The sequence below is a fragment of the Symphalangus syndactylus genome, chromosome 18, assembly GCF_028878055.3.
Source record: "Symphalangus syndactylus isolate Jambi chromosome 18, NHGRI_mSymSyn1-v2.1_pri, whole genome shotgun sequence".
In the NCBI taxonomy this organism is placed as follows: Eukaryota; Metazoa; Chordata; class Mammalia; order Primates; family Hylobatidae; genus Symphalangus; species Symphalangus syndactylus.
The window spans coordinates 101,547,406-101,575,051 of NC_072440.2; the positions used below are offsets into that span (position 1 = coordinate 101,547,406).

At 48.9% G+C, this 27,646-nt stretch overlaps 1 protein-coding gene and 1 non-coding gene across 7 annotated transcripts in view; both read right to left on the reverse strand.

Annotated features, from left to right (window-relative positions):
* The window catches only part of ATP6V1C2 (ATPase H+ transporting V1 subunit C2), a 59,944-nt gene that overhangs the window by 14,921 nt on the left and 17,377 nt on the right, over positions 1-27,646 (reverse strand). For 3 of the 6 annotated variants that reach the window (XM_055252126.2, XM_063623969.1, XM_063623967.1), the window contains exons 4-7: positions 15,936-16,021; positions 12,471-12,500; positions 5,873-5,967; positions 1,705-1,796 (exon numbers count right to left, since the gene is read on the reverse strand). In XM_055252126.2, coding sequence (XP_055108101.1) covers positions 1,705-1,796; positions 5,873-5,967; positions 12,471-12,500; positions 15,936-16,021 — 303 coding nt within the window. The remainder of the gene's footprint in view (positions 1-1,704; positions 1,797-5,872; positions 5,968-12,470; positions 12,501-15,935; positions 16,022-27,646) is intronic. The other 3 variants (XM_055252128.2, XM_055252127.2, XM_063623968.1) reach the window with 1 other exon arrangement.
* Positions 25,299-25,363, reverse strand: LOC129468693 (U7 small nuclear RNA). The gene has a single exon (XR_008652772.1). It is a non-coding gene; the product is annotated as a U7 small nuclear RNA (small nuclear RNA).

Below are 27,646 nucleotides of genomic sequence, written 5' to 3' on the forward strand. Positions count from 1 at the left end.
GCACCACTACACCCGGCTAATTTTGTATTTTTAGTGGAGACGAGGTTCCTCCCTGTTGGTCAGGCTGTTCTCAAACTCCTGGCCTCAGGTGATCCACCTGCCTCAGCCTCCCAAAGTGCTGGGATTACAGGCATGAGCCATCATGCCCAGCCTAAAATCCATCTATGGTTTTTAATTTTCCTTCCACTGATGTACCATTTGCTTTCTTCACAAGAAGACAGCTGGCCCAGTGACCCTCAGAAGTGGATTGCTGAAGTGGGGGTACCTCCCAGGTAACATTCTCTTTGCTTACAGTAGTGGGCCAATCAGGGGGAGGGTAGCTGGCTCGGGGCTCCCTGCACCACTTCCCTTCTCTGGAGTTAGGGGCCCAGTGTAGGTATCATATTGAAAACTCTACAATTGACCAGGGTTCTCGGAGAACCGCCAACAGCATCAGATCCAGAGTCTGGGGGGACTGGGCTGTTCCATGCCAACCCCACCCCACCCTGCTCAGGGGCAGCCTCTCCAGCAGGGGCTCACCTGGCTTCTTTTTTTTTTTTTTTTTTGAGACGGAGTCTCGCTCTGTCGCCCAGGCTGGAGTGCAGTGGCGCAATCTCGGCTCACTGCAAGCTCTGCCTCCCGGGTTCACGCCATTCTCCTGCCTCAGCCTCTCCGAGTAGCTGGGACTACAGGCGCCCGCCACCACGCCCGGCTAATTTTTTGTATTTTTAGTAGAGACGGGGTTTCACCGTGGTCTCGATCTCCTGACCTCGTGATCCGCCCGCCTCGGCCTCCCAAAGTGCTGGGATTACAAGCGTGAGCCACCGCGCCCGGCCTTTTTTTTTTTTTTTTTTTCCAGGCAGAGTCTTACTCTATGCCCAGGCTGGAGTGCAATGGCGATCTCAGCTCACTCAACCTCTGTCTCCCAGGTTCAAGTGATCCTTGTGCCTCAGCTTCCCAAGTAGCTGGAATTACACGCACCCGCCACCACGCCCAGCTAATTTTTGTATTTCTAGTAGAGACGGGGTTTCACCACGTTGGCCAGGCTGGTCTCAAACTCTTGGCCTCATGTGATCTGCCCGCCTCAGCCTCCCAAAGTGCTGGGATTACAGGCGTGAGCCACCATGCCTGGCCACCTGGCTTCTCTTACACACCTCCAACAACAGGACACTCACTACCTCACAAGACAGTCCCTGCCACCGTGTTGCTGAGCTTACACTTTTCTGTGGCATCTCCACCATCCTGGTGACTGTTCTGTCTGCGGAACCTGCTCCCTCTCCCACACGGCAGTTCTTCAGGTGGGTGGAGAAGGCACCTGAGTCCCTGAGGCTGCTCTGCTCTGGGCCACAGAGCCCACCAGCCTGCTGCACTTTCAAAGGGCCGTGAGCTGACGTCCTGGCCTCCCATCACCCCTGGGGGCCCTCTGTGCAGTCTCCACAGGGGAAGACTGGGGTGGCACCCAGGGGCCCTAAAGAAGCTGGGAGACGGAAGCGTGCATGGCTGCCTCCTCTTCCCTGGGCACATTCACGGGGTGTGATCACCCTCACCTGGCCCTTTCTTCCTCCCCCAGCACACGGCTCTTGGAGGGGTGAGAGTGCCTCCACCTGTCTGTCTCACTCTCATGCACATGCACAGACTCCCAGGTGGCCCAGTGACAGGACAAGCAAACGCTAAGCCCCCGCCAGGACCCGCCCTCGCCAGATGTGGAGGCTGGCAAATACACACATGGATTTCTTTTCCAGGTTCTCCAGGTTTGTCTTCAGAGTGTTGTAGGCGGCCGTTCGGGACTTCAGGTCCATCTCGATCTGCGCCAGTTGCTGTTTGGGAAAGCAAAAGCTCCAGGTGACCTTGAGCATTGAAGGAGTTGGCTGAACTTTTTGAAACGGCCACAACAGCTCATGGTGCGTTCAAGAAAAATAACTGCCCTGCCCATTTGCTGGGATGGCTTCTGTTTACCAGCATTTGGCCCTTCCAGGGAGCCCTCGTGTGGCACCCAGGCGCCAAGCCATGATGGCTTTTCTAGGATGACTCAATGAGCCCAACCTCTCCTGATTTCAAGCCCATCCTGAACGGTCGGGACATCCCACGCCCACACCTACCCTCTCAGGCTCTGCTGGAGGGCAGCTCAGGCTGACCCCCAATCTTTGCTTCCACGGGTACCCGACATGGCCTGGCCCTCTCAAATGCCCACGTCTCCTGGCTCGGCTGTGCCGATCTCCCTCGCATGGGTTGGCAGGGGCAGGGAGGTGCAGTGGACAGAAACAGGACAGGCCCGGGCTCAAGCCGCGCCCTCCTGCTTTCTGGCCGACTGGCTCAGGTTCCCCATTTGTTCCACAGCGGGGATAATGCCAGTGCTGAGAGCCGACTGTGCCAGGCTCCTTCCCATTCCCTCCTCGCAGCCCCACGCAGTGACACCCCACCAGCTTGGGCAGCCGGCCACAGCAGGAGCATTTACACCACGGCCATCCACAAATGCTACAGACCAGCACACGGCTGCTGACGGGAGAATCTCGAGAGTCAATAGATGAAGAAAATGGGTGCTCCATAGAATGCCAACAGCTTTAGTCTAAATATATACATTTTTATATATGGAAGAATCCATTGCCAACTTTTAAACATTGGTTACCTTTTGGGACAATAAAGGGAATGGAGGTGATTATCACAGCTCGGATGATTTTATTATTCTAAAGATAAAATTATAAAATAATTTTAAAGATAAAGTAATTAAATAAAATGATAAAATGATTAAATTAAATGATTATATTAAAATGGTAGGCTGGGCAAGGTAGCTCATGCCTGTAATCCCAGCACTTTGGGAGGCCGAGGCGGGCGGATCACCTGAGGTCAGGAGTTTGAGACCAGCCTGGCCAACATGGTAAAATCCTGTCTCTACTAAAAATACAAAGATTGGCTGGGCATGGTGGTGCACACCTGTAATCCCAGCTACTCAGGAGGCTGAGGAAGGAGAAGTACTTGAACCCAGGAGGCAGTGAGCTGAGATCGCGCCACTGTACTCCAGCTTGGGTGACAGAGTGAGACCCTGTCTCAAAAAATATATATAATAAAATGGCCAGGCACATACCTGAAATCCTAGCACTTTGGGAGGCCGAGATGTGCGGATTGCCTGAGCTCAGGAGTTTGGGACCAGCCTGGCCAACATGGTGAAACCCTGTCTCTACTCAAAATACAAAAAAGTTAGCCAGGCATGGTGGCATGTGCCTACAATCCCAGCTACTTGGGAGGCTGAGGCAGGAGAATTGCTTGAACCAGGGAGGTGAAGGCTGCAGTGACCCAAGATCACAGTGAGACTCTGTCTCAAAAATAATAATAATAAAATGATAAAAAATGATAATAAAAAAAGATTTAAAGATAAAGTGATGATTTTAAAGATAAAAACTAAATGTTTTTCTGCACTATACAACTACATACTATACTGTACTATGCAGCTATGTTATACAACTATACAACTATATTAAAATCTTCTGCACGATGGAAGTATACTGTACAACTGTATAGTATACTGCATTATGGAACCATACAACTATATGATTACTATTTTGCACTATACAGCTCTATCACTACACCATACTGTCCTATACAACTATACTATACTATTCTGCACTATACCATCATAGTGCAGTATCATAACCAGGAAACTGACATGGGTACAATCCACAGATCTTGCTTTTTAAAATAAGATTTATATATTTTTTGGAAAAAAAAAAAAAGCAAAAAAAAAATACTGCTTGTCTTTATTTTTCTGATTTCACCACAAGCCAATGAAAAATTGCTGAGAGGTATTTGGGAGCCAGTAAAGCAGTGGTAGGAGTTAGGGCTTTTGAACCAGTAAGGCCCACATTTAAATGCCAGTTCTGACTTTTACTGGCTGTGTGACCTGACATAAGCTCCTTGACCTCTCTGAGCAAAGTAGCCCAGAATTATTGTGAGATAATAGAGGAGTCTCCTTTGACTAAACGTCTCGAGTTGATAGATTGAGACCTCTCGTTGGCAGAACGAGGCTGAGGTGGGGGGTGTCACACTGTGTTCCTGGTGTAGGAAGGACTGAGGGAGCCAACACCCCGGAGCCTCTGGCCCTGCTGCTGCCAGGAGCAGCTTCCCTGCGGTTGGGCCAGTCCAGTGCTTCCTTGGGAAGTGGTGCCATGCACATAGCACAATCTGCGGGCTCTGGCCCCCAAGACCTGCATCCCCATCCCAGCATAATACTCCAACCGCTGTGGGCCCTGGATCGCTCGCTCAACCCCTCAGCTTCCTCTTCTGCACTCACAGGAAAGCGATGTCCACCCCATGGCACGAGGTGGAGAGTAAGAGAGCCCAGCACAGTCTCGGGCACATCTGGAATGCCACCAAACCAGCGCCCTCCTTCCTTCCTAAGGCACTCTTGGGGTGCTCTGGACTGGATAAGCCAGGTCTCCCGACAGCCCCTCTGCTCCCTCCATGTGCTCCAGGGGACCCTCCCCCCTGAGTCTGGCATCCCTGGGACTGAGAGAATCCCAAACTGGCACATGGCGAGGCAGGGAAGGGCCAGCCCCACCAGCCACCATGTGCTTCCAGTTCCTTGGTGGACATGCACAGCGCCCTCTGAAAGGCACACCTGGCACAGGTGCTCTGGGCAGCCCCTCCTTGAAGGGCCTTCCAGAATCACTGCCTGATCGTCCCAGCAGGGGCCTGGGCCTCTCTGATGTAAACAGCACCCAAGGTGCCCCACCCAGATTCCCAAGCTTTCTGGCCCCACCCTACTTTCCAGGAGACCTGCAGGAGCTGCCAGAGGACAGGTCAGAGGCCCAGCTCCACTCTGACCCTTGGCCACAGTCACAGTAGAGAACCGGGCGCCTTTGTTCCTGGCCCAAGCCGAGACTCTCCCACAGCCATGGGGGCCAGCAGGAGAGGGGACACATTAGGGGCTCAGTGTTTTGTGGCAGAAGGGAGGGCCAGGCCATCAGAAACCATCAGCCTCAGTCTCGCGGTCCTTGTCATCCTCACCTTCAGTGACGACACAGAGAAGTCACCCAGCTCCAGGTGCCCATAGCATCCCCTGGGACTCGAGTCACAGGGTGTTCATTTTACCAAGTGGAGTGGAGGCCATTGCTGAACAGGACAGAGGACTGTCGGGACACTTACTGCCTCTCCATTGTCACAAGTAGAGAGCAATGAGCTGGTGCAGTGTCTGAAGAGGTTAGGGCTCCCAAGCCAAACTCTCCACTTAAACCAAATAGCTTTGCAGGTGAACAATCCCCTGGGGGCTAGAGGTGTCAGGTTCCTAGGAGTAGATGATGGGGGAGCTGCCTTCACCATCAGTAACTTTTTTTTTGGTGGGGGGACGGAACCTCATTCTGCTGCCCAAGCTGGAGAGCAGTGGTGTGATCTCGGCTCACTGCAACCTCCACCTCCCGGATTCAAGAGGTTCTCCTGCCTCAGCCTCCCGAGTAGCTGGGCCTACAGGTGCGCACCACCACGCCAGGCTAATTTTTATATTTTTTAGTACAGACAGGGTTTCACTATTTTGGACAGACTGGTCTCGAACTCCTGACCTCGTGATCCACCCACCTTGGCCTCCCAAAGTGCTGGGATTACAGGCGTGAGCCACCGTGCCCATCCACCATCAGTAACTTTTGAAAAAAGAAGTGGAGCAGCAAGTGAATGGGTGCTGGGCCCTCGAGGGGAGGCCAGGGGACTGACTCTTTCCCTGTCCAGGGCTGCCCCAAAACCCCAAAGCTGCCCAGTGCATGGAAGGAAGCCACACCTCAGAAACCCAGAGGCCCAGACAGGACAGGCTGAGGCTGTTGACAGGGGGGCCCTACCCAGGCTCAGACCCCAGACTCTTGCCTGCCTGACCCACCAGTCAGCTGTTCCCCAGAGCAGTCCCTTTTCTCACCTTGGCTATTGCGTCCACCACACTCACAAGCGGCTGCTTGGCAGGATATTTGGCCATGTCCCATTCAAAGTGGGTCACAAAGGATGTTAAGTCAACTGGAAGAATACAAACACATTTCAACACATGAGCCTGCGCTCTGCAGCCACGATTAAGACTTCGGAATCCCAAGCCAAGCATCAACGTGGACACGAAGGCAGCCATCACGGGCAACGCCGGTGGGCAGGCACAGGGCTCTGGGAAGGCAAACGCTCCCCGTGGGAGCAGGGAGCTGTGAGCTCAAGCGCTAGACAGTTTCCACCTTCACTGTCCATTACAAAGAAGGCATTTTACACATTAGCAAAATACTGGTCTGTGTGACTGTGGTTTATATTAAACAGCAGGGAGGTGCGTTTTTCAGTATATGCTATTTATAGAAAAGTCCCTGGTGAACAGATCACACCAGTGTTTTCAAGCATTTCCTTTTTTTCTTTTCTTTCCCCAAAACCCACTGCCTTCAGGATGTCTCTGGCTCATTCTAACCAGGTGTGGGGTGGAGAGAGCCCCAGAATTGAAGTCAGAAAGAAGCAACACTGAATAAACCTCAGCTGACCCAACCCCTAGGCCAGGAAGGAATCCATTTCCCTACCTGAGACACAGCGGAGTGGCCCCTGCCTGCTCTCTTCAGATTAGTTCTCCACACACTTACAGAGAGCTACCCGGGCCAGCCCCACGACCCGACCTCTTTTAATACGCCGGGTCTATGGGAGAGCGGGAAATTCCCTAGAAGCTGCAGCGCCACGGTGGCCCCTGGAATTCCTGCACCGCTTAGAGGGCCCTTCCTATGGCCGATGTCCCAGACCAGGCTCCCTGTGCACCTGCACTTCCCGGTCTATCCTGGTGCATGAAAGGGGACTGTCACGCTCACTCCACACCCATCACACTGCTGGGGACACACACTAGACACCACCCCCTGCCCAAGGTCCACAGGGAGACCCCTAGGCAGACACACCGCAGAGAGCTGGGGGCCCAGTGATAACCGCCTAGAATGCTAAGTGAGGACAAAGAGCTGGCGCCGGCTCCTCCTAGGGAGGATTGTGTCCCTTCACTGGGACACAGACATGGTATTCACGTGGAGGCTAAGGGGAAGAGAAGGTGGCCGTATGGCCGGTAATGGAGGGCGCTGGGTGTCAGGCAAGGAGGGCTGGCAGCGCTATGTGCTCAGGGCACTGTGAGTCAGGGAAGAGGGAGTGTGGACGGACGCTGAACAGAAAGGGGTAGGATCGGTCACCAAGGGTCATGTCTGCACTTCACCATGTGCCAAAAACAACACTAGATCCTGCCCACTCAGCCCCTAGCATGGGAATTGGACTGAGATTCCTCCAGCCCCAACAGCGGCACCCAGTGGGGTCACCAAACAAGACTCCAGCTGACCAAGGGGAGCAGGCTGGGGACACTCACGCACTCTGGGGGAGTCCTCTGAGGCTGGTGTGGAGGAGGCTTCAGGGGAGAAGCCAGCAGGAACGTGGGAGGGAGAGGGTGGTGCCAAGAGGAGTGGGAGGGGCCCTGGGAGGGGAGAGGAGGACAGGGGAGGCCCGACTGGATAGGGTGCAAGGCAATGACGCAGGCCTGGCCACACCAGCTTTCGTGCTTGGTGGCTGGGTGGAGGGAGGGAAGTGCACTAAGCCGGGCAGCCATGGAGGTGGGAGGGATGGGGATGGAGGAGAGGAGGCAAGTTCTGCCTGGGACAAGCTTGAGTTTGACATGTGGGTGGACAGGTCCCCAAGAAGCCCTGAATGAAATGGGACTCGGAGGAGGAAACCGGGCCGGGGAAGAAATGCCAGCACATGAGACGTAGGAAAGGCCTGAAAATAACAGGATGACGATGGTGACAATGACCATTAAAGCAGCTGGCACCTACTGCTGCTGACCTTGGGGCAAGACACATGAATTATTCCATTTAATTTATGCTTCAACCCTATTAAAACCCTATGATGATCTCCATTTCACAGATGAGGAAACGCTGGCACAGAGCAAGCTGTGGAAGCTCCAGGATAAAGTGAGACAAGGCATGAAGCACCTAACGCCCTGCTTGGCCCATGGCAAGGCCACGGCTTCCTTCCCTGCCACATCCACTAAGTGGACACAGCCTTGTTGCAGGTGGAACCTGCCTGGGAACCATACTCAGACACCTTCTAGACCACCGGGACTTGGATGAAGTCCTTGGGAGAATTTGTTTTACAGACTTAGGATGCTGGTGTTGGAATTAACATGGCGAGTCCTGGCCTGTTGACAAGAGTACCTCTGAGGCACTAAGGGTGGGGCCCTGATCCAATAGGATCCGAGGCCATATAAGAAAGGACAGCAGAGAGTTGGATCCGTGCTCTCCCTGTCCTCATGCAGGCACCAAGGAAAGGCCATGGGATGACACAGCAAGAAGGTGGCCGTCTACAAGCCAGGCAGAGAGCCTTCAAGAGAAACCAGGTTGTCTGATCTTAGTCTGTGGTTTAAGCTGCCCAGTCAGTGGTATTTTGTGACAGCAGTCCAGGCTGACTCAGACATTGGTATTAGTTTGGTTATTAATACAGGCTTTGGTATTGCCACACACAGTGGGAATGACCTTGTAGCAAGGGTGCAGGCCTGGGGAGGAAGTAACAGCAGGGAGTAGTCAGAGGGTAACCAGGAGGACAGGGGGGACTCCTCCTGTGGCAGGAACAGCAGCGAAACTCACCTCCAGGACCCCACTGCACAGGCACAGGCAATCTCACCTCCCACCATGGGCCCAGAGCCATCCCACAAGCCGGGAACCAGCCTCAAGGCACCAAGCGGCAGCCCAGGATGGGAGATGGCAGGGCGGTGTGTGCTGTCCCATCCATCTCTTCACTCCACCTCCTACCCCGTCCCCTCTGACACTCCAGGCAAGTCCCCACAACTCCCTACTCTCCTCTCACAGCTACCTCTGTCCTTCAACATGTAGGACAGGCAAAGACCAACTCCTTCCAGGGGGGCCCAACTGTCCCTGCCCCTGCTGTCCTGAACTCCACTCCTTGTGCTGTCTCAGGCTCCTCGAGGACAGAGACTGTGACTCACTGGTCTCTGTGTTCCCAGAGCCTGTTGCAGTGCCCTGCACAGAGCAAGTGCTCCATAAACATGCTCAAACGTTGAGACTCCTCCTGGCAACCATGACTGTGGTATCGGCTCGCACTGTCTACGTGGCTTGGAAGAGATACATTTCAGATCAAGCTCTTGTCTCTGGCCATTTGCACCAAGTCCAAGGCCTTCATGGCATTCAGACCAAAGGGCTGAGGTCTCCCTTTCCATCTGAAGCACCCCTGCCCGATAACTCCTCCAACACTGAACCCGCTTCCTGCAGCTTGGTCTTTGTTTCCATCATGGCGCATGTGGCACTATGAGTCTGTCCCCAGCAAGGCTGTGGCTTCCAGAAGGCAAAGACTGTGCATCACCTCCGCATGTCGAGCATGTGCTTGGTTACTGACAGATGCTCAGGGACGTCTGAGATTATGTCTCCCTGCAGGGGCCTCCAGAAGCCTCTGGGTGTGTGACTGTGACTTCTTCCTCATCTCTCACATGTCCCAAACACCAGCTCCAGCCATGTACACTAAGCCTTGCCCCGGGTCAGGTATCCAAGCCCTTTCCTGTCCATGCACCTTGCCTTTGGAAAGAATGTTGTCTGAGGATGGCCCTCTGCCATCCCTCTGGCCTTCTATTTTTTTTTTGAAATGGATCTCGTTCTGTCGCCCAGGCTGGAGTGCAGTGGCACCATCTTGGCTCACTGCAACCTCTGGCCTCCAAGGTTCAAGCAATTCCCCTGCCTTGGTCTCCCAAGTAGCTGGGATTACAGGCACATGCCATCACGCCTGGCCATTTTTTGTATTTTTAGTAGAGGCAAGATTTCACCATGTTGGCCAGGCTGGTCTCGAACTCCTGACCTCAGGTGATCTGCCCGCCTCGGCCTCCCAAAGTGCTGGATTACAGGCATGAGCCACCGTGACCAGCCAGATCTTGCTTTTTAAAATAAGATTTATATTTTTTTTTCAAAAAGCAAAACAAAACAAAAAAAAATACTGCTTGTCTTTATTTTTCTGATTTCACCACAAGCCAATGAAAAATTGCTGAGAGGTATTTGGGAGCCAGTAAAACAGTGGTAGGAACTAGGGCTTTCAAACCAGTAAGGCCCACATTTAAATGCCAGTTCCAACTTTTACTGGCTGTGTGACCTGATATAAGCTCCTTGACCTCTCTGAGCAAAGTGATATTGTGAGATAATAGAGGAGTCTCCTTTGACTAAATGTCTCTAGTTGACAGATTGAGACCTCTTGTTGTCAGAATGCGGCTGAGACACCCAAAGTGCTGGGATTACAGGCGTGAGCCACCGTGCCCAGCCCCTCCGGCCTTCTGTACTCACAGCACCACAGCTTGCCCGCTGCTGCTTGGAACACACAGGCCTTGCCTCCCCTGCCTGGGCTGCAGTCACTAAAGCCTGGGCCTCAGAGGGGGCAACGCAGACCTGGGCTGAGGGCCCATGAGGTCAGACCATGACCCAGGCAGGCTCACCCCTCATCAAAATATGCTGTGCACAGGCTGGCAACTCTTGAGCAATGATAGTCTTGTCCGAGAACCAAAATGAGGCCTGCCCGGCTGGCAGCAGCATGAGGGACTGTGACCAACCAGACTGCGGCCCATCGCCCAGCAAGCCAGACAAGCCTCGAGGGTTTCTGTCTTCCGTGGGCATTCCAGGGCCCAGGCCGGGCAAGGTGTGTCTGCCAGCCCTGGCTGCAATCAAAGCTGTCTGTGTCCTTCCCATTCCCAGCTCTGCTAGAGGCAAGGAACAAGCAGAAACAACCCATCCTGATGAAGCCAAGAGCCTGTGAAGCCATTCAGTCCATTTACAGGTGAGAAAAGGAAAATCCAGAAGTGACTTTTGGACCAGGTCTGACCGGCTGCGGGCAGTGGTGCCCTAAATGCCCCTGGAAGAGACAGGATTCAAATGCAACAATGCGCGCCTCTGGTTCATCCCGTCAATCACTAGCTCATGGGTGCCCTGCAGAAGAGAAAGATGTCCTCATTCAGGTAATATTGGGAAAGCCCAAGTCAAACTAAGTTTAAAGGCCTCTCGGCCGGTGCGATGGCTCACGCTTATAATCCCAGCACTTTGGGAGGCTGAGGCGGGCGGATCACAAGATCAAGAGATCAAGACCATCCTGGCCAACAGGGTGAAACCCCGTCTCTACTAAAAATACAAAAATTAGCCAGGTATGGTGGCACACACCTGTAGTCCCAGCTACTTGGGAGGCTGAGGCAGGAGAATTGCTTGAACCCAGGAGGCAGAGGTTGCAGTGAGCTGAGATCGCGCCACTGCACTCCAGCCTGGGCGACAGAGCGAGACTCCGTCTCAAAAAAAAAAAAAGGTCTCTCTGGCCTGGTTTATAGCACATGCTGTGTTTTGTTTTGTTTTGTTTTAAGAGACAAGGTCTTGCTATGTTGTCCAGGCTGGAGTGTGGTGGCTATTCACAGGCACAACCACAGGGCATTACAGCCTCAAACTCCCGGCCCCAGGCAATCCTCCCACCTCAGCCTCCCTACAGCCTCTAGGCTTCAGAATGTGCTTTACCAGCTCTAGTCTTGGGAAGTTGAGACCCGACTCACAGGCGGCACAGAGGTCATAAAGCCTGTTCAACAAACGAAGCTGAATTTTCTTCTCCTGAGAAGAGAGGCCACTGCTTGTACCATCGGGATTGGGGATGGATACTGCATAATAATAACATCTAACTTAAGGTTACATTAATTTTGCATAAAATATAAGCACTTTGATCACTATTTTAATATAAGCTAAAGTTCCTCCATTGTTTATGGAGAAAAGTAGTTCTCTACCTGAAGTCAGCCTTGCAGTCCTGGGCCCGAGGAGTGACCTTCTGGGAAATCAGACCTGCTTGGTCAACTTGACAAGGTAATTTTTTCTTAGCATCATCAAAAAATCTCAGTGTGACAAACAGACTGCATTTGGGAAGGCATTTGATAAATGCCAATCTCTAAAGATTTTTATTCAACCTAAAATGATTTGCTATTTTTAATTCCACCAGTTTGAGCGGGTTGGAGAAAATCCAAAGCAAACGGCTCCCTCTAACATTCACACAAGCAAAGACCTGTTTGGGCACCGGGACTGCCCTGGAGGCTCCTTGTATGTCTGAACCCCATCAAGGCCACACAAAGTGAAGCCTGGAGTTTAAGGTTCCAGTGTCCATAAAACAGACAGGCTCAAGAGCAGGCAGTCGGGACATCGCGTCAGGATCAAAGCAAGAAGCAGACCACATGCAGAAAGAGACAGGAGTTCACCTTGAATTCCACAAGGTCAAAGTGTTCCCAGCTTCCAGGCGACATGCAGTGCTGCTCAGGAGACGCAGGGATGACAGGACAAAGAGGGGAGGGGACAAGATGGTGGTTATCTGTGTCATATGGATATTGTGACCAAGTTACAAGGCTGTTACTTGAGAAATCGTGGTAACTTGATCACTGTACCAATACAACCAGACCGAGATTCCACCTTCCTGGGACATGCGGGCATCACGCCGAGCACAGACACAGCAAACAATTCATAACCTACTCTTTAAACATTTCATTTTTTCTTTCAAGCCTGCAATATAATAAGGTGGAGTTATTAAGCCACATAGACACACAAAGCCAAGATCACAGGTGGGGTAGGAACATTTCAATTTGTCAATTTAAACAGCCAAATAAAGTCTCCTCTGGCCGGGCGCGGTGGCGCACGCCTATAATCCTAGCACTTTGGGAGGCCGAGGCTGGCGGATCACCTGAGGTCAAGAGTTCAAGACCAGCCCGGCCAACATGGAGAAACCCGGTCTGTACTAAAAATACAAAAATTAGCCATGTGCGGTGGCAGGTGCCTGTAATCCCAGCTACTCTGGAGGGCGAGGCAGGAGACCTGCTTGAACCCGGTAGGCAGAGGTTGCAGTGAGCTGAGATCGCGCCACTGCACTCCAGCCTGGGTAACAGAGTGAGACTGTCTCAAAAAAAAAAAAAGTCTCCTCATGTTTTCAAGAGGGAAAAGTATGAATATGTTATATTTATAACAAATGATATAAATCTTATTATAAACATATAGTGTAAACAGTCATGCATTGCTTCATGACAGGGAAACATTCTGAGAAATGTGTCATTGGGAGATTTTTGTCATTGTGTGAACATCACAGAGGGCACTTAGAAAAACCTAGGTAGTATCGCCTACTACACACCTAGGCTACTGCAACTGTAACACATGGTAAGTATTTGTATATCTAAATATTTCTTTTTTTTTTTCTTTTTTTTTTTGAGACAGAATTTCACTCTTGTCTCCTAGGCTGGAGTGCAATGGTGCGATCTCGGCTCACTGCAACCTCCGCCTCCCAGGTTCAAGCAATTCTTCTGCCTCAGCCTCCCGAGAAGCTGGGATTACAGGCGCCAGCCACCACACCCAGCTAATTTTTGTATTTTTAGTAGAGTCGGGGTTTCACCATGTTGGCCAGGCTGGTCTCGAACTCCTGACTTCGTGATCCATCCGCCTCAGCCTCCCAAAGTGCTGGGATTACAGGCGTGAGCCACCACACCCAGCTAATTTTTGTATTTTTAGTAGAGTCGGGGTTTCACCATGTTGGCCAGGCTGGTCTCGAACTCCTGACTTCGTGATCCATCCGCCTCAGCCTCCCAAAGTGCTGGGATTACAGGCGTGAGCCACTGCGCCCGGCAATATATCTAAATATTTCTTAACATGGAAAAGGTACAGTAAAAATACAGTATTATCTATTGTTGTTTTTTGTTTGTTTGTTTTGAGACAGAGTCTCACTCTGTCACCCAGGCTGGAATGCAATGGTGCGATCTCTGCTCACAGCAACCTCTGCCTCTTGGGTTCAAGCAATTCTCCTCCCCAGTCTCCCAAGTAGCTGGGATTACAGGTGTGCACCACTATGCCCAGCTAATTTTTTCTGTATTTTTAGTAGAGATGGGGTTACACCATGTTGGCTGGGCTGGTTTTGAACTCCTGACCTCAGGTGATCTGCCCGCCTTGGCCTCCCAAAGTGATGGGATTACAGGCGTGAGCCACCACACTGGCCCAGTATTATCTCTACTCTCATTTTCAATATATATGCATAGAATCATGTAAGTTTATCTCTGGAGATAATTAAACATTTAATTCTAAAGTTTCCAAAGTCTCAAAGGTTTTGCCTTGCACACTTTAAATGCACTGAAATAGTATGCACACAGTTAATGGGCCAAAACATCATTGGAATCTAAAGGTTCGTCCTATTAGCACGAAGGAGGCAGACATTCCCAACGTGACTACACTGCAGGGAGCCTTCAGGGCACAGCCTCTGTTCTTTTTACTGGACAGCAATTAAAGACTGGCTGGAGGCCTTCCTCAGCACAGGAAGGCATTTTTCATACCTGATTTGGGCAAAGGGATAAATCGGTGAGGGTGAGGCGAGGAGGCAGAATTGCCCAGGTGGGGAGAGTGGTGGCTCTGGAGAGGGTGGAGGGGCAAACAGTAGGAGCTGGGCTTTATCTGCAGCACTCTGAGGAGTTCACCAGCTGGTTAGAGTAGAGGCGGAACTGCAGAGCTGTGAACTTATGAAGGGGAACAACTTCCAAATCTAGCAGTGCTGATGTGCTAAAAGCAGTGCATCAGCCAGGAACAGTGGCTCACACCTGGAATCCCAGCACTTTGGGAGGCCAAGGCAGGAGGATCGCTTGAGCCCAGGAGTTTAAGACCAGCCTGGGCAACATTGCGAGACCCCATCTCTACAAAAAATAAAAAATATTAGCCAGGCGTGGCCAGGCATGGTAGCTCACGCCTGTCATCCCAGCACTTTGGGAGACCGGGGTGGGTGGATCACCTGAGGTCGGGAGTTCGAGACCAGCCTGACCAACATGGAGAAACCCCGTCTCTACTAAAAATACAAAACTAGCTGGACATGGTGGCATATGCCTGTAATCCCAGTTACTCGGGAGGCTGAGGCGGGAGAATCGCTTGAACGCGGGAGAATCGCTTGAACCTGGGAGGCAGAGGTTGCAGTGAGCTGAGATCGTGCCATTGCACTCCAGCCTGGGCAACAAGAGCAAAACTCCGTCTCAAAATAAATAAATAAATATATATATATATATATATATATTAGCCAGGTGTGTTGGTGAGCGAGAGGCTGAGGTGGGAGGACCCCTTGAGCCTGAGAGGTTGAGGCTGCAGTGAGCTATGATCACACCACTGCACTCCAGCCTGGGCAAGACCACGTCTCAGAAAATAATCATAATAGGCCGGGCGCGGTGGCTCACGCCTGTAATCCCAGCACTTTGGGAGGCCGAGGCGGGCAGATCACAAGGTCAAGAGATTGAGACCATCCTGGCTAATATGGTGAAACCCCATCTCTACTAAAAACACACACAAAAAAATTAGCCGGGCATGGTGGCAGGCGCCTGTAGTCCCAGCTACTCAGGAGGCTGAGGCCAGAGAACGGTGTGAACCCGGAAGGTGGAGCTTGCAGTGAGCCGAGATGGCGCCACTGCATTCCATCCTGGGTGACGAGCAAGACTCCGTCTCAAAAAAAAAAAAAAGAAAAGCGAAGAAAATAATCATAATAAAAATTGGCCAGGCATGGTAGCTCACGCCTGTAATCACAGTACTTCGGGAGGCTGAGGTGGGCAGATCACTTGAGGTTGGGAGCTTGAGGCCAGCCTGGCCAACATGGTGAAACTCCATCTCTACTAAAAACACAAAAATTAGCCAGGTGTGGTGGTGGGTGCCTGTAGTCCCAGCTACTCAGGAGGCTGAGACAGGCGGAGGTTGCAGTGAGCCAACATTGCACCACACTCCAGCCTGGGCAACAGAGGGAGACTCTGTCTCAAAATAATAATAATATAAATAAATAAAAGTGAGTGCAGAGCCTCTGCCCAATGTGTCAATCCAGAGTGTCCACTGAGGCCTGGGCCACCTTAGTGATTGCTGTGTGGCCACAGCGAGGGCGACTCTGGTCTAGATGGAGTGGGGAGACTGTGCTCCACATCAGAGGGCCGCCCTACCTACCTCCGTTTGCCAGGAGGTGCTCCTGGACCTTCCCCTTTGAGTCCTCCATGACTTCCACCACGCTCTGAGCCATTCTCCTTATGAGGCTTTGGAGAGAGAAGAAAAAGCCGGTTAGAGTAGGAAGCTGTCCTCAAAATACTGTCACATGCTGCTGGCAGGAAAAGTAGCTGGTGACACCCTTTGGGGGAATAATTTGGCAAGATGTATGAAGAGGGTTAAAATGCCAATAGCGGCCGGGCACAGTGGGTCACACCTGTAATCCCATCCCAGCACTTTGGGAGGCCGAGGCAAGCAGATCACTAGGTCAAGAGATCGAGACCATCCTGGCCAACATGGTGAAACCCCGTCTCTACTAAAAATACAAAAATTAGCCAGGCATGGTGGTGGGTGCCTGTAGTCCCAGCTACTTGGGAGGCCGAGGCAGGAGAATCACTTGAACCCGGGAGGTGGAGGTTGCAGTGAGCCGAGATCGCACCACTGCACTCCAGCCTGGGTGACAGTGTGAGACCCCATCTCAAAAAAAAAAAAAAAAAAAAAAAAAATGCTAATAGCCTTTGAACCAGTAATTCCACTTCTGGGAAGCTATCTTAAGGAAATAGGACAAACAGAAAAAGCTTTCTGAATAAAACAATGTTCTTCGCAGCAGGCTGCTGACAGTAAAGAATTGGAGAGAGCTGGAAGGTCCGACAATAAGGAATTGTTTAAGTAAATGATGGTATATCCAGCTGAGGGATTATTAGGGAGCCGTTGAATATAAAGCTTCAAAGAATTCCTAATACTGTGGAACAAGGCGTGTATTATAATGTTGGAAAAATACCAAGATACAAACTCCTACAGGCAGTATGGGCACTGGCTATGACGACGTGAAAGTGTTTTTCCTACTTTACATATTTTCCAATTATAATCAGATATTGCTTTGATAATTAGAACATTAAAACTTTTTGTCTCTGAAAAACACACTGAAGGCTTTAGAAAGTATAGCATTTGAAGGCAAAAGGGCTCAAATCGGCCACAACTCTGCCAATTACCAAATATAGGATTTTGGCCAATTTTCAATTTTTCTTTTTTTTTTTTTTTTTTTTTGGAGACAGAGTCTTGCTCTGTCACCCAGGCTGGAGTGTAGTGGTGCAATCTTGACTCACTGCAACCTCCGCCTCTCAGGTTCAAGTGATTCTCCTTCCTCAGCCTCCCAAGTAGCTGGGATTACAGGCGCCCAGCACCACGCCCAGCACCACACCCAGCTAATTTTTGTATTTTTAGTAGAGACGGGGTTTTGCCATGTTGGCCAGGCTAGTCTCGAACTCCTGACCTCAAGTGATCCACCTGCCTTGGCCTTCCAAAGTGCTGGGATTACAGGTGGGAGTCATCGCACCCTGTCGATTTTAGCTGAATTGATGTAATTACTTTGAGCCTCGGTTCTATTACCTATAAAATGTGGATGATACTCATTCTACAGGATTATTATGAACATTGACATAACCAATCATCTCGTAGCAAGGAGTCTGCTCCAGAAGGCTGAGCCATTAGAACCCCAGTTGGAAAACAAGTCAAACTAGGATCAAAGTCTGAAAGTTATGATGATCCGAATCGTTGCCTCAGGCTCTGTCTCCACATTCTCCCCGCCCTCAGGAGAGAGGTGGTGTTTGCAGGAAGACTCAAGTCACTGAATCCTACATGGAGTACAAGGTCTTCCACTGCTGCAGACGCCGGCCACCCCGGCCACTCGGACCGGAGCCCAGAGGCCTAGGGCCCAACACAGAAAACAGAGGCAGGGACACAGGACGCCCTGATAAAAGCAAAGGAGGGAGGGAGAGGTAGCACCTTGCTTTTCTGACTCCCAGAGTCATGTGTTTATGGTGAAAAATGGAAAAATACAAGTATAAAGTAGTTAACAAAAATTGAACAACCATACTCCCCCACCCAAGAGGGAACACATTTCGTATTCTGGCATGTTTCCAAAGGCTTAACACTTGCATGGTTTATGTAAGTTTTTTTTTTTTTTTTTTTTTTTTTGAGGCAGGATGTCGCTCTGTCACCCAGGTAGGATGGGAATACAGTGGTATGATCACGGCTCATTGCAGCCTTGACCTCCCAGACTCAAGTGATCTTCCACCTCATTTTTAAATATTTTTGTAAAGACAAGGTCTTACTATATTGCCCAAGCTGGTCTTGAACTCTGGGGCTAAAGTGATCCTCAGGCCTCAGCCTCCCAAAGTACTGAGATTACAGGCATGAGTCACTGCGCCCAGCCAGACAGAGTTAAGGTCTTCTTTTGATATCACCTATTATTTAGTGGAGTCGATCAAGCATCAAACATTCTATAATCGTTGCCTCATTTAATCCTCGCAAAAATTCCCAAAAGTTGGGTATCATCTCATTTTACAGATGGAGAAACTGAGGCCCAGAGAAGTAATGTGCCCCATCCCTTCCAACCATCCAGTCGTTATGTGGACTCCAAAAGTGAGGCTCTCGGCCACCAGGCCACACTGCTATCTTTACCGTCATTGTGGCCCATCCTGGGATTAAATCTCCACCAGTATGATGGCATTTCTTAGAACAGTAGTTAATAGCCTCTTACTAATTATAACCTCGGGTAAGTTACCTAACTAATCTCAGTTTCGTCTGTAAAATGTTTTCACATTTTTACAGTTTTCAGCTGTAAAATGGGGATGACACTCCTTATCTCACAGGATTCTTCATGGAGTTTGGTGCCTGATACCATTGTAAGGTATCAGAGTCTGCAAGAGACACGTTGAGATATGCTCTAGGCAACCTGGGTGGACTGTTTTGGGTTCTCTGCCCCATGACTCCTGGGTAGATCTGGCAGGAGATCAGAGGGAGGGAGAGTCTGGCTCCCTCCCAGTTCCAGTGACCTCAATCCTCTCATCCCTGCCAGCCTAGGGGTTGTGACAATGTCTCTCCACCAGCCTGGGTTCCTGCATGGTTCCTGTGATTCTCCTATAGCCCACATATAACTCTGTCTCCCTATAAGGAGCCCCTCCTCAAATTATCCCTGGCATAATTTGCAAGTGCATCTTCTGTCATCTGTTGGGACCCCGACTCCATAAATTCATTGGTTCATTTGTTTAGCAAATTTCATACATCAAACAACTACTATGCGCCAAGCACTGTTCTAAAATGTCATGGACAAAACAAAGTCCCCGCTCTTTCGGAGCTCCTATTTTAATGCTGCCAACTGTTCCTCTTTTATCCTTACAGCGACCTGTGGGAGTTGCTGTCTCCTATCACCACATCCCCTATAATATTTTGAGTAGTTATTTGTTTACATAAATCCAGCAACTACCACAGTGCCTGACTCACAGCAGCTGCTCAGCAATGTCTGCTGAATGAATCAATGAATTCTGGCACCCCTACTTGTCTCTGTCCTAACAGACCTAAAAAGAGAACTCACTCATCATTTTGCTGATGACTCTTTAGTGCTCCTTGTCCTAGCCTCTGTGAAGTTTTTGTTTGTTTTGTTTTGTTTGCTTTTTGTTTTTGAGACAGGGTCTTACCCTGTCGCCCAGGCTGGAGTGCAGTGGTGCTATCTCAGCTCACTGCAACCTCCACCTTCCAGCTTCAAGTGATCCTTCTGCCTCAGCCTCCTCAGTAGCTGGACTACAGGCACCCGTCACCATGCCCCACTAATTTTTGTATTTTTGGTAGAGACGGGATTTCACCATGTTGCCCAGTCTGGTCTCAAACCCCTGAGCTCAAGCAATCCACCTGCCTCGGCCTCCCAAAGTGCTGAGATTACAGGCATGAGCCATCACACGTGCCCTTCTGTGAAGTCTTTAACTACATAGAAGTGTGGCCCTTAGGCATATACAAGACACCAGAAACGTCTCAGAATAACATGGTCTGATGAAGTTCTACTGCTAGAAAAAGCCCTGGTTCCACATAACACAAACAGCCCTGACTTACCTGTGATCACTAGTGATGGTCATCAGTGAATTGCAGTATTACTGAATCGGAAAATTTTTCTCATTGAAAGGGAACTAAGAGTCTAGATACTGTGTTAAATGTACTTTTTTCACTCTACAGTTTGTGGTGAACACCTTTTCATGGGAGAAGACTGGTTCCTCATTCCTTTCACTTACTGTACTGTATTTCATTTCATAGCTGTGTCATAACAAATTCTCTACTATTGGACATTTGAGTTGTTGCCACTTTGATATGGTATCACAATAATACACACATTTTGCTCACTTGTGCAGGTATATATAAAAAATAAGTTACCTGGATGAGAAAGCTGAACTTTGTTAAAAAATAAATACATTTCTAAAAAGAAAAATGCATTTAAAAAGGAAAAAATAAGTTGCTAAGAATGCAACTTCTGGAATTAACAATATGAACATTTACAATTTTAACAAGCAAGACTAAACTACCCTACACATGTACAAAGTCAGTGTACACTCACACCCCAGCGTATGAGACTGCCTGCTTCCCTAAACCCTTGCCAACATAGGTATTATGAATCTTTTTAATCTCTGCCAATCTGATATCTGAAAAATTATATCTCATTGTTGCTTTGATTTGCATTTCTTTGATCATCAGTGAGGCTGGACATCTTTTCTCATGTTTGACTCTATAAAAGGCTATTTTCTTCTTCTGTGGATAGCATGTTCATATATTTTGCCAGTTTTTTACTGGCTAGTTCATTTAAAACAAAATTTTTTCTGGTAGGGCCAGGGTCTTGCCATGTTGCCCAGGCTGGTCTTGAACTCCTGGCCTCAAGTGATTCTCCCGCCTCGGCTTCCCAAAGTGCTAAGATTACAGGCATGAGCCACCACACCCAGCCTCTTTTTAAAAATTTTATTTGTTGATATATATAATTTTTTAGGTGTTTTGAAGACTCCATTCTTTTTTTTTTTTTTTTTTTTTTGAGACAGAGTTTCACTCTTGTCGTCCAGGCTGGAGTACAATGGTGTGATCTCGGCTCACTGCAACCTCCATCTCCCGGGTTCAAATGATTCTCCTGCCTCAGCTTCCCTGGTGGCTGGGATTACAGGTGTCTGCCACCACGCTCAGCTAATTTTTTGTATTTTTAGTAGAGACAGGGTGTCACCATGTTGGCCAGGCTGGTCTCGAACTCCTGACCTCAGGCAATCCACACACCTCGGCCTCCCAAAGTGCTGGGATTACAGGCGTGAGCCACCATGTCCAGCCAGAAGACTCCATTCTTGAGAAAAAGTTTTGAGCTAAGTGACATTCCCATTTTAGAGATGAAAAAAATTGAGACTTAGAGAGCTAAAGGTCACCCTACACAGTAAGCTAGTGTCGAAGCAGAAATTGATCATAAATCTACACTACTCCAAGGCCCATGGAAATTAGCTCTCCCATGTTTGTCTAAAGTAAACTCTGGCAGCTTTATGTAAAATGCCAGGAAAAAAATTTATATTAACCCATAAAAGATGGACAAACCATATTTTTAATTAAAAAAGCACTGTAAACAATATATAAAGAACTCGATTGGGATGTTGGTTACACTGATGGATGGATGATACTTATTTGTCAAAACTCTCTAGCCTGTTCACTTAAGATGTGTACATTTCACTGTATGTATCTTTTACCTTGTTTAAAAAAAAAAATTTAAGCAGATACTGCCTTAGTCAAGTGACCAAAGTTAACATCATACACATGGAAAAGACCAATGCTGTGTGCCTCCTGCAATGCATTGAAGAAAACAACATCAATTCTGCAGTGTTTTGCCAAAACTGCATAACCTCATCTAGCCATGAGGAAGCAGCACGAGTTCAAATTAAGGAGCATTTTACAAAACAACTGATCTAAACACTTAAAAAACTCAGAGCCATCAAGGTCAAAAAGGCTGGGTGCAGTGGCTCACGCCTGTAATCCCAGCACTTTGGGAGGCCAAGGCAAGTGGATCACGAGGTCAGGAGTTCGAGACCACCCAGGCCAACATGGCTAAACCCCGTCTCTATTAAAAATACAAAAATTAGCCGGGCATGGTAGTGTATGCCTGTAATCCCAGCTACTCTAAACCCTAAACTCTTCCAGGTTTAGGCTGGAAAGCTTTGAGGCTGAGACAGGAAAATTGTTTGAGCCTGGGAGGCAGAGGTTGCAGTGAGCCGAGATCGCGCCACCGCACTCCAGCCTGGGTAACAGAGCAAGATACCCCCTAAAAAAAAAAAAAAAAAAAAAAAAAAAAAGTCAAAAAGTCTGTATAAGTGTTCCAGCTTAAATAAGGCTAAAGAGACATGACAATTTATTACAGAAGACAGGAAGCCATCTCAGTTTTTATTATTATCTGAGAAAATATGACATTTTATTTTGGTAGAAAGTGTGCTTTTTTTTTTTTTTTTTTTTTTTTCAAAGAGATGGTGTCTTGCTGTGTGGTCCAGACTGGTCTCAAACTCCTGGCCTCAAGTGATTCTCCCACCTCAGCCTTCTGAGTGGCTGAGACTACAGAAATGTGCCACTGTCCCCAGCTTAGAAAGCACACTATTAAGACAACCAGTGATACCCAAGTGAAATCTGCAGACCAAGTACCAGTATTGCATTCCTGATTTTGATCATCATACTAAGGTTATATAAGAGGATGTCCTTGTTTTTAGGAAATATGCCCTAAAGTTTTTAGAGGTAAAGGAACATCATGTCTGCAACTTACTGTTGAAGAATTCAGAGTTCAGAAAGAGAGACGGAAAAGACAGAAGCAGAGACAGAAACAGAAAGCAGATGTGGTAAAAGTATATGAAAAGTATAAGAATTCTTTTCTTCTTTTCTTTTTTCTTTTTTTTTTTTTGAGACTGAGTTTCACTCTTGTTGCCCAAGTTTGAGTGCAATGGCGTGATCTCAGCTCATCGCAACCTCCACCTCTCGGGTTCAAGCAATTATCCTGCCTCAGCCTCCCGAGTAGCTGGGATTACAGGCATGCACCACCACGACTGCCTAATTTTGTATTTTTAGTAGAGGCGGGGTTTCTCCATGTTGGTCAGGCTGGTCTGGAACTCACAATCTCAGGTGATCCACCTGCCCTGGCCTCCCAAAGCACTGGGATTGCAGGCGTGAGCCACCGCACCTGGCTGAGAATTCTTTTCATTGTCTTTCATATTTTCTGGAAATTTGAAATTGGGTCCAAATAAAGCATTTAAGCATGTAAAGCACATAACCCCACTTAAAAAATTATGTCAGCATATACCTAAATAAGAATCCTAAAAGAAAAGAAACCAAACTGTTGACGCCGGCTATTATCTTCATGGATATAAGAATGGAGACCTGCAATTTCCATGAATTTATGTAATGCTATGTTTTAATTTGTTAAAAACATATTACTTTTGCAAATAGAAAATAAAAGAAACTACGGTTGGGCGCGGTGGCTCATGTCTGTAACCCCAGCACTTTGGGAGGCCGAGGCGGGTGGATCATGAGGTGAAGAGATCAAGATCATCCTGGTCAACATGGTGAAAACACATCTCTACTAAAAATACAAAAATTAGCCTGGCGTGCTGGTGGGTGCCTGTAATCCCAGCTACTTGGGAGGCTGAGGCACGAGAATGGCTTGAACCTGGGAGTTGGAGGTTGCAGTGGACTGAGATTGGGCCACTGCATTCCAGCATGGGTGACAGAGGGAGACTCTGTCTCAAAAAAAAGAAAAAAGAAGAAAAAAAAAGGAAATAAGAGAAACTGAAAATAAAATAGTAAATCATAACAAAATAAATAATAAATAACTAATAAAAATAAACATAGCAGCATCATTAACAATAGCCAAGGCTGGACGCAGTGGCTCACGCCTGTAATCCCAGCACGTTGGGAGGCCAAAGTGGGCAGATCACTTGAGGTCAGGAGTTTGAGACCAGCCTGGCCCACATGGTGAAACCTCATCTCTACTAAAAATACAAAAATTAGCCAGGTGTGGTGGCACACACCTGTAGTTCCAGCTACTCGGGAGGCTGAGGCAGGAGAATTGCTTAAACCCGGGAGGTGGAGGTCACAAATTCCATCTCAAAAACAAACAAAAAATAATAGCCAAAAGGTGGGAGTGACCCAAGCATCCATCAATGGCTGAGTGGATACATAGAATGTGCTGTGTCCATACAATGCGGCACTAGTCAGCCTTAAAAGGAAGGGAATTCTGACACATGCTATAAGACATTGAAGACATGATGCTGAGTAAAATAAGCCAGCCAGAAAAACATTGTGTGATTTCATTCATAGCAGGTACCTAAAATAGTCTAATTCATACAGAGAGAAAGTAGAAAGGTAGTTGCCAGGGCCTGGGGGAGGAGGAAATGAGGAATCACTGTTTAATGAACACAATTTCAGTTCTTCAAAATGGAAAAGTCCTGCGGGTGGAGGGTGGTGACGGTTGTAACAGCAGTGTGAACGTACTTAACGCCACTGAACTGTACACTTAAAAATGGTTGGCCGGGCCTGGTGGCTCATGCCTGTAATCCCAGCACTTTGGGAGGCAGAGGTAGCTGGATCACTTGAGGTCAGGAGTTTGAGACCAGCCTGGCCAACATGGTGAAAACCTGTCTCTATTTAAAATACAAAAGTTACCAGGGCATGTAGTCCCAGCCACTTGGGAGGCTGAGGCAGGAGAATCACTTGAATCAGGGAGGTGGAGGTTGCAGTGGGCCAAGATGGTGCCACTGCACTCCAGCCTGGGTGACAGAGTGAGACTCTGTCTAAAAAAAAAAAAAAAAGTTAAAAAGGTAACAAATAGGCTGGGCACAGTGGCTCATACCTATAATCCCTGCACTTTGGGAGGTTGAGGTGGGTGGATCGCCTGAGGTCAGGAGTTCGAGACCAGCCTGGCCAACATGGTGAAACTCCATCTCTCCTAAAAATACAAAAAAATTAGCTGGGTGTGGTGGCAGGCACCCAGATACTCGGGAGGCTGAGGCAGGAGAATTGCTTGAACCCAGGAGGTGGAGGTTGCAGTGAGCCGAGATCACGCCACTGCATTCCAGCCTGGCAACAGAGTGAGACTGTGTCTCAAAAAAAAAAGAAAGAAAAAGAGAAAAAAAAAAAACCATCAAGCATGGGGACAATTATTGTAACAGTGAGACCTGTTTATGTAGTTCAAGTGTCAGATACTAGAATCTCCCCAAGTTAAACATCTGCAGCATTAAAGGTGAGGAGGCCCAGTCAAATGCTCGTCTATAGGTTCACAGAAGAGCATCAACAAATAGCTCATAAGCGTGAGGAAGAAAGCTCAGCCTCACTTGCACAGGAATATCTTTTACACCAATTAGTTCAGTATATAAAGTAAACTCCTAATACAGCATTGGCAGTCCTTGGGGAAACAGGAGCATCAAGGCACCGCTGAGATGAGGTGTTGATTGGTACAGCCTTACTAGAGAGGAATTTTAGAGTATCTATCAAACATTTGGAGGCAAGGGTTGGTTCTGGTGAAAACCGGAAAACCTCCTAGACAAATTCTAAAAAAGCTGTATTCTTTTCTTCGAGACAGGGTCCCACTCTGTCACGCAGGCTGCAGTGTAATGGCATTACATGGCCCACTGCAGCCTCAAACTCCTGTGCTCAAGGGACCCTCCTACCTTAGCCTCCCAGGTAGCTGGGACTGCAGGCACACACCACCATGCCTGGTTAAATTTTATTTATTTATTTATTATTATTATTATTATTTGAGACAGAATTATTATTATTATATTATATTATTATTTGAGACAGAATCTCGCTGTTGCCCAGGCTAGGGTGCAGTTGTGCAATCTTGGCTCACTGCAACCTCTGCCTCCAGGTTCCAGCTATTCTCCTGCCTCAGCCTCTCGAGTAGCTGGGATTATAGGTGCCCACCACCATGCCTGGCTAAATTTTGTATTTTTAGTAAAGATGGGGTTTCACCATGTTAGCCAGGCTGGTCTTGAGCTCCTGACCTCAAGTGATCCACCCGCCTCGGCCTCCCAAAGTGCTGGGATTACAGGCGTGAGCCACCTTGCCCGGCCTAATTTATTATTATTATTTGTACAGACAGGGCGTCCCTATGGTGCCTAAGCTAGTTTCCAACTCCTGGGCTCAAGCCATCCTTCTGCCTTGGCCTCCCTAGTGCTGGGATTACAGGTGTGAGCCACTGAACTTCTAGAAATTTATTCTTCTGCTATACTGGCTCATGTGCTACAAACACCATATTTTGTGACAGAATGGTTTGTAATTACAAAAGACAGGAAGCCATTTCAATGTTTATCAACAAGGGACCCATCTGATACAATGGACCACCAAGAAGTCTCTAAAAAAGAATGAGATCAGGTGTGGTGGCTCACATCTGTAATCCCAGCACTTTGGGAGGCCAAGACAGGAGGATCACTTGAGCCCAGGAGTTCGAGATCAGCTTGAGCAACATAGTGAGACCCTGTATCTACCAAATAAATAAATAAATAAATAAATAAATATTAGCCATGGGTAGTAGGCTGTGCCCGTAGTCCCAGCACTCAGGAGGGTGAGGCAGGTTGCAGTGAGGAGTGACTGAATCACTGCAGTCCAGCCTGGGCAACACAGCGAGACCCTGTTTCAAAAAACAAAAAGTCAATCATGGTAATTCAAATAGACAAAGCAGTGAGTAAATAAAGGAGTAAGACAAGGGTATGCTACTCAGGCCCAGCCCCTTACCTCGACAGTCATCTGGGGAATCCCCAAGGGAAGAAATTGGGTAAGATGGAGTTGGGGGGGGCATTGCCCAGGTGTAAGGTAGGGCAGGTAGGGACTGGAGGCCTTCGGGTGCTGGGCAGGCAGCCTCCAGACACAGGCAAGCTGCAGTGGGGGATCAGGCGAGAAGGGGCCACCCAGGAGCTTCACAAATCTGCCTGTGGCAGGTCTGTACTGAACGTGCCCTTTCCTTCCTTTCCACAAACACTACGGGGGCACCTCTTAGCCCTGCTGATTTCTAAACCCTGGGGCCCAAGGCGTTCAGGGGTGGTAGAATAGCCCTGGGGTAGAGGATGGCTGAAGGGCTTCGATCCCAGTGGTGAGGGGGCTCCTGAGATCTGTCTCCTCTTCTTCTGCACCCACAGCCAGGACCTTCCTGCTATGCAGGGCCCCCAGGACTCTTCCAGTCCGGGGATATGGGGAGAGGAGCAGCCGGCGGGTGCCTAGAAGCCTTGTACCCCAGCAGGAGGGCTGGAATCGGAGGTGAATACTTGAGGCCACAGATCGCGGGGCCGGAGCAGGGGAGATTCTTAAGTAGCCTTAAGACGCAGTGTCTCCAGGGGTTCTGCCCTGCAAACTGCACAGGCCGCTCCCTTCTTTGTAGAAGGAAGGGTTGGGTCTCCCACCTCCAGCTCTCCCGCTGAGGAGTAGTGGATACAGGTTCTGAGGATCCTGAGGGCAAGTCTATGCACACCAAAGAGAAGGCTTTCTCCCTCCCTGGATTTTCTGGAAAATTCTGGCAAACGCAGGATAGAGTTGTTTGGTTGTCAGAAATTACCCAGAAAGGCCGGCATGGTGACTCACGCCTGTAATCCCAAAAGTTTGAGAGGCTGAGGCGGGCAGATCACCTGAGGTCAGGAGTTGGAGACCAGATTGGCCAACATGGCCAAACCCTGTCTCTACTAAAAATACAAAAATTAGGCCGGGCGCGGTGGCTCAAGCCTGTAATCCCAGCACTTTGGGAGGCCGAGGCGGGCGGATCACGAGGTCAGGAGATTGAGACCATCCTGGCTAACACGGTGAAACCCCGTCTCTACTAAAAATACAAAAAAATTAGCCGGGCGTGTTGGCGGGCGCCTGTA